The sequence below is a fragment of the Aptenodytes forsteri genome, unplaced genomic scaffold (genome assembly GCF_000699145.1).
Source record: "Aptenodytes forsteri isolate BGI_AS27 unplaced genomic scaffold, ASM69914v1 Scaffold63, whole genome shotgun sequence".
NCBI classification, from domain to species: Eukaryota; Metazoa; Chordata; class Aves; order Sphenisciformes; family Spheniscidae; genus Aptenodytes; species Aptenodytes forsteri.
Genome location: NW_008794709.1, coordinates 264,213 through 271,361, shown reverse-complemented (window position 1 = coordinate 271,361; position 7,149 = coordinate 264,213). Strand labels below are relative to the sequence as shown.

Sequence of the window (7,149 nt, the reverse complement as noted above, 5' to 3'; positions counted from 1 at the left end):
CTGGCTGTGCCCCCTCCCAGCTCCTTGTGCACCTCCAGCCTTCTCAGTCGGTAGAGCATGGGGAGCTGAAAAGTCCTTGACTTAGTATAAACACTGCTTAGCAAAAAACAAAACATGGTTGTGTTATCAACATTGTTCTCATACTAAGTCCAAAACACAGCACTGTGCCATAGGAAGAAAAGTCCTTGACTTAGTATAAACACTGCGCAACAACTACTCTATCCCAGCCGAAACCAGGACAGTCTATACAGACACTGATACACACCTTCCCCGTGCATGTAGTGCCAGAGTTGAAAGCAACCCACTTCTCACAGCATCTTGCAATTCTGCTTACAGCATAACACTGATGTATTTCTCCCACCATCACTCACTTCATCCTCTGTAGAGAGGAAGACAGACCCCAGAATATGAATTTCTCAGCTTGGCCCCAAAAACCACTTTGCACACATTCAAGAATAACCAAGACCTTTGTAAAATCAATGGACTTTACATAGCATTTATAGACAACAGAACATGCTACCAAAAGGTCTGCTGAATGCTTTAGGTGGGCATTACTATCAAAATATTCCACATCAAAAGCCACCATATGTCTTTCTGGAAACCTTCTGCTCCATCACAGTGTGGTAGCCTGATATTTCATTGCTTTGTCTGCCTCCCAGTATGACATGTGCTAAATCTAAGAAATTGCTTGCGTGTCTATTCATGTCTCCATTCAGCACTACGCCTGCTCTCCTCTACTTCCTCCTGCATTTAACACTGTAGGATAGAGAGACGTGTATGGCATCAGGAAATATTTCTCCCATTGCACTACTTTGGATTTGCCTTCTGTTTGCTTGCTTGGCATCAGGGAATTTTTCTCAAGGACGGTTTTGCACAAGTATCTATGTTAAGCTCTGTTCATATTGCTTCAGGACAGATACAGTATTCAAGCTCAAGCTTTGGAGTGAGGATCACTACACTAAGTAACCAGAGATTTTAAAGGATGCCTTGAAGGCTCTAAAGCTAGAGAAATGTAAAAGGTATACCATTTCAGTGTATTTCTCCAACACAACCTGATGCCTTTTCCCTTTCAAAACAGAAGATATTAGCAAGTTGTCTGGTTTAGAAGCATCAGCTTATGGAAGGAGTGGGAACCTACCCTACTTCCATGCTGCTTTTTTTAATAAACACAGAACAACTGCAGGGGTAAAAGCAAACTGCTACGTCTGTTCATGAACTTAATCGCTGTGTTTTCTGTTCCAGCTCATCCTTGCCACGTGGGAAGGAGGCTACAACTTGCAGTGCCAGAACCTCCACAGCGCAGGGGAGGCCGACATCCGGGTGAGAGACAGCAACAGCTCAGCCCCCAGCATCCGCGGCAGCCCTTCCCTCCGCGTCATCGGTGCAACACTTCTGCGTTCACGGCAGTGATAAGGATGTTACTGACGGCATCTTTAACATGAGGGCTTTAATCAAGTTGCCTAGCAGCTGGTAGCAAACAAGAAGTGTTCTCTTTCTGATTCAGTATAGATGCATCCTTGGTGTAGAAAGCATGATAGGGAGTATTTTGAAAAGCCATATATCAAGATCTGTGATCCAAACAGTGTTGCCTGACTATTAAAACAGAGAATATGGATAATTTAAAAACTTGGAAGAAAAATCTACCATCTAAAATGTAACGCTTGTTGGGCTGTAGCTGGAAATGGACTTAAGCCCAACTCTAAACTCTGGAAAACTGCAGAAACATTTTGCTGGCTTGGCTCATCTCTAGTTTCAATCCTTATTTCTGCATCACAGCAATTCCATGTATTAACCCTCTGTCATTCCCCACGTCAGGCTTACTTTCCAGATAACGCTAGCGCTCAAGGGCAGAAAGATTGGTTAACTTATATAATTTTCCCCAACCCTCAAAATCTGTCTGTGTTATGGCAAGGGAAAGGTCAGTTAAATACCTTTTCCTATCAACAAGGTGTTTTCCCCCTTTCTGTTTTAACTAACTGGCTTCAACTGTCCTGGGACATATCCTGAGATCTGATGAAGTGTCTCAACTCTAGAGGAGGGTGTATTCCATTGTGTCAAGTGTCAAATTTGGATTATTTAAAAAGAAGAAGCTGCCAGCAAAACCTGTTCAGTGCCAAGAAAGTATAAATGGTAGCACCCTTAAAAAAAAAACAACAAAAAAACCCCACACCACTGTATCTTTGATGAAAAAAAACAGAACAATTAGACAACCCTTCCTCAAAGTTTATATTTCTTAAATTATATTTAGATAATTATATATTTATACAATCACATTAAAAATGATGCGTTTTTTCTAAACTGCTTCATTCGAAAGGGAACTAAAATTGAAGCCAGAGCTTGTGCTCCTCCTTCAATAGGACATTAATGCCTTTTGGGAAGTTGCATGCCTAGGGACTGATGAAGTACAGCAATATTTAAGCCCTTTATTTAAGCCCCTTTATGGACAGATATTGATCTCCTGCTCCTTTGTTCTTACTTGTACAGGTAGCCAAGGTGCTGTGGTGGTATTATTTTTCCAAAGTAATTGAATTCATGGACACTATCTTCTTTGTACTGAGAAAGAAAAGCAGCCAGATCACCTTCCTTCATGTGTATCACCACGCCACTATGTTTAACATTTGGTGGTGTGTTCTGAACTGGATACCTTGTGGGCAAAGTAAGTCTCTGTTCGCTTCATCACCTGGGGTATAAGTCACCTGTTGCTGGAGGAGAATTACATCACCGTGCAAAGCAAGTGTATCACTGACAGCACCATTAACATTCATAGCCTTTCAGAACTGTCGAATACCTGCAGATCGCAGTAAAATTAAAAGCATGGTTAAAAGTTCAGGGCAAAAAGATATCTGAGTGTTAGGCCCCAGATTTTCCATTTAGCTGCCACAACCCCTCATATTTACTTCTCTTCAAACCAGTTTTAGACAGGGTAACACTACTGAGTAGTACACAAGAGCGATCACATACAAGACCTACTCCAAAAGCAGATGTAGGAGGAAATCATGACCCTAGTAAAGTCAGTGTCAATCACGACAAACGAACTCAATTGCATTTTTACAAGTTTGACTCCTGTATGCATCAATCTGATATTCCGCTTTAGCAAGATACTTTACTTACATAATCGCTAATTAAAATACCAGTATGAGTTTGTTTTGTTTTAAATGAGAATACATCTCACTCAAGTAGTAGAACTACTGGACAGCCAGAACTGATCAATACGGTCTTACATTTCACATTGAAATAGCAGAAGTAGCAGCATCCTTTGCCTTACTATATTTTGAGTTCAATGTACTTCACAACAGTAATCTCTAAACAACTTGGCTCTTAGGAGGATATTGTAATTCATCATCTCCCCTGTTGAGGTGGGGGAAGATGTACGGTGCCACAGGCTGGCCACCTGGCATTCGTATACCAAGTCCAAACAGCAGAGAACTACTTCAGGTGTCTCACAACATGCACACTTTTCCAGGGCTTCATACAGCCAGAGGCTTCCTGTGGCATTGTTATCAGAGTTGAGAAGACAATCAGTTTTCTTCCTTTGAGCTATTAAAGGGAGTCACCTCAGTCTGCTGTAATATTTGGTAAAGCAACTTGTTGCAGATGTTTTTCAGAACAAAAAGCAGAATTCACATTTGTTGGTACTTATTATAGACAGCACAAAATCAAAGTGAATCACTGTTACAGGTAGAAGCAGAGATCAAGGATTTCATAGCAATTACGAGCTATTTCTACAGAGGTGTAAACAAATTAGTGGGGGTTTGTGCTTTCTACTGTGTGAACATATTCCCCACACTTTGCACTACCTTCGCACTATTATAATTAACAGCCTGGAAAAAAATCAGTAGCTAAGTAATTAATCAGTGGAAAATCAAAACAATCAGTGAGACCATCTTCTAGTTGTCAAGCACTGCCATCAAATGCATGAGCATACAGCAGATAGAGTAGTACTGTTACTTCTCAATAGTCTGTAAGGCACAGAGAAGTAGAATTTGCTCTAGAATTAGCATTTGCTCTAGAATTAGTATTTGCTAAGTGTAACTAACTAGAGTGGCAAGCTATTATCTGGGGTGAAATTCTGGAAATCTGCATCTAGCAGAAGAGCCACTGAAGAAAATGAGAGCGGTGCTCAAACACTGCCACACGAGGTTAGTTTAATTCAGAGTAAAGCCCTTACTACCGCATCAGGGAGCAGGAGAGCGGGTGCCTCCCAGGGCGCTAAGCTGCCGTACCAGCAGCAGTCACCCACATCAGCGCCTAAAGCTTACAGCGATAATGGACTCGTGCAAATAACGTTTGGGAGGGGAACAAAAGCAGTAACCTGTAAACTACAGAATAGAAAAGGAAAGTGGAGAAAATGAAAAATACAGGATGAAAATAAAATATTCAGCATGAGAAAAAACCCTATAGGAAGTATCATTCAGCCTGTCAGTTGTCCCTAGGAGAGCATCTCTTCACATCAGGAATGTCTTTAGCAAAGGACAAGCACAGAGGGAAGACTTACCATATGCAGGAGACATTGCTAACAATAATATCTTCTCTCACTTTTTAGCAGTTGGTATATAAAACGTTTCCCTTGTTGGATTTTTATAGGTTTCTTTGGACCCACTTTGAATAGCTTTATCCACGTGCTTATGTATTCTTATTACGGACTGTCAGTCATCCCTTCTATGCGCAAGTATCTGTGGTGGAAGAAATACCTCACTCAGGCACAATTGGTATATATCTATTTTAATCTCATTTTTGATGACCAGAAATCCTTCAAAATACGAGAGTTGAATGATAGATAAATATTGTCATTTGCAGAATTAAGCCAGTTAGAATTAAAATATAACAAAGCTATCAAACAGAATAAGTCACTAGTACAGCTTGCATAACTTAATAAAGGAAATGGTGCTCAGAAATATTTTCTACAATACAGTAGAAACTCTACAGTCCATAAAATTCCATTACTTTTGATCTCTTGCATAGAAAATGGACATTGCTTAATCATGGCAAATGGACTGATTAAAAAGTTATAAAAACTGTCTGACAGGGCCAGCCGGCTCCAAGACGGACTCACCACTGGCCAAAGCTGAGCCCATCAGCAAAGCTGGGGGCACCTCTGTGATATCATATTTAATAAAGGGCAAAAAATGCTGTACAGCAGCTGAGAGAGAGGAGTGAGAAAATGTGAGGGAAACAGCCCTGCAGACACCCAGGTCAGAGCAGAAGGAGGGGAGGAGGGGCAGAGATTTCCCTGCAGCCCGTGGAAAAGACCGTGGTGAAGCAGGTTGTCCCCCTGCAGCCTGGAGGGGCACCGTGGTGAAGCAGGTTGTCCCCCTGCAGCCCATGGAGGACCACGGGGGAGCAGATATCCCCCCTGCAGCCCACAGAGGACCCCACGCTGCAGCAAGTGGACATGCCCTGAAGGAAGCTACAGCCCATGGAGGACCCCACACAGAAACAGGCTCCTGGCAGGAGCTGTGGCCTGTGGGGGACCCACGCTGGAGCAGTCTGTTCCTGAAGGACTGCACCCCATGGAAGGGACCCACGCTGGAGCAGTTCATGAAGAACTGCAACCCATAGGAAGGGCCCACGTTGGAGAAGTTTGTGCAGGACTGTCTCCCTGGGAGGGACCCCAGGCTGGAGCAGGGGAAGAGCGTGAGGAGGAAGGAGCGGCAGAGCCAAAGCAATATGGACTGACTGCAACCCCCATTCCCTATCCCCCTGCACCACTTGGGAGAAGGAAGTAGGAGTCAGAAGTGAAGCTGAGCTTGGGAAGAAACAGGGGCTTAGGGGAAGGTGGTTTTAGTTTTGTTTTATTTCTCGCTATCCTTCTCTGTTATTAATTGGCAATAAATTAAATTAATCTTCCTGAAGTCGGGTCTGGTTTGCCTGTGATGGTAAGTTTTACCAATTACCCTCCCTGCCCTTATCTCAACCCACAAGTTTTTTCCATCTTATTTTCTCTCCCTACTCTACTGAGGAGAGGAAGTGAGAGTGCAGCTGGGTGGGCACCTGGCAGCCAATCAAGGTTAACCCATCACACCGTGGTACAACTACAAAATGCAAAATTATGTAAACGAACTCTTAGACAAGACAGAATTGGTCTGAGTTCTAAAAGTCTACTCCGACAGTTGCTGTACCCAAAGAGCTGAGCCACATCAAAAGCTTCTATCAACAAGATATAAGGCTTGATGTGAAATAAAGTTCCTTTTGCTTTTTTATCTTAGGGCCTGTTCATATTATTTGGAAGTTCAGATGTTTGCAGTGAGCTTAAACGTCTGTGTAGAAACATGTTTAGCAAATGCTTCTTCTCTGAGCTGAGACCATTCCTGCAGTTGAAACACGCTGCCCTGTTTGAAATGCACCTCAGCATGTTGGATTGAGGGCACTCTCAGCTGGCTGGGGAGTATCAGATGCACCAGCGTGGGCTGTGGTTCACAGTCCTAAATACAGCCAGCCTTCTGCAATTCCTTCTCCATCTCATTTTTGCTTCATTTGTCCCCATCTTAACTCCGTTAATGCAAACACCAGCCTACCTGAACTTCTCCTCGGACCTGGGATTTCCATTTTCTGTTCAGACTTCTAAAGCTATTGCCTGGAGTCTTCAGAGTTTTCTCGGGTTTCTGCCCAGTAACAGAGACAACGCTGTACCTGGCACAACACGGTCTAGAAGACAGAACAACCCCTATTAAAAAAAAAAAAAAGTTTTCATTTTGCCAACTAGGCCTGTAAATTCATTTTTAGAAATCTCTGACCCCTTATGTTTTTTTTTCTAATTTCATCAGAGCGCCATTTTAACTTGGGCCTCACAATACATTCACAGGTTCAGAAAAGGATAGTTTTGAAGGGTAGTCAAACTTTCAAAGTGAGGACTAGGTGACATTGTTATATCAGATTCAGCTAGCACCGACCCTTTCTCAGCAAATACTCATGCATGATCTTTCCTCCACAGATCCAGTTTCTGCTCACTATTGTGCACACACTTAGTGCAGCTGTGAAGCCATGTGGATTCCCATTTGGCTGCCTCATGTTCCAGTCCTCCTACATGGCCACACTGGTTATTCTCTTCATAAATTTCTACATTAAGGTAAGCAGTCTTCCAAGAGCTCTCTGACAACAAGCGTGGGGAAAAAAAGAACTTTTTGGATAGCAGTCTTGATGAACTTACAC

General features: G+C 42.7%; 1 protein-coding gene across 1 annotated transcript in view; it reads left to right on the top strand.

Moving 5' to 3' along the window:
- ELOVL2 (ELOVL fatty acid elongase 2) overlaps window positions 1-7,149 on the top strand; it is a 28,438-nt gene that overhangs the window by 20,570 nt on the left and 719 nt on the right. Inside the window, exons 3-6 of the mRNA XM_009273687.1 lie at window positions 1,243-1,320; window positions 2,485-2,656; window positions 4,585-4,709; window positions 6,932-7,066. Of these exons, the coding sequence (XP_009271962.1) occupies window positions 1,243-1,320; window positions 2,485-2,656; window positions 4,585-4,709; window positions 6,932-7,066 (510 nt within the window). The remainder of the gene's footprint in view (window positions 1-1,242; window positions 1,321-2,484; window positions 2,657-4,584; window positions 4,710-6,931; window positions 7,067-7,149) is intronic.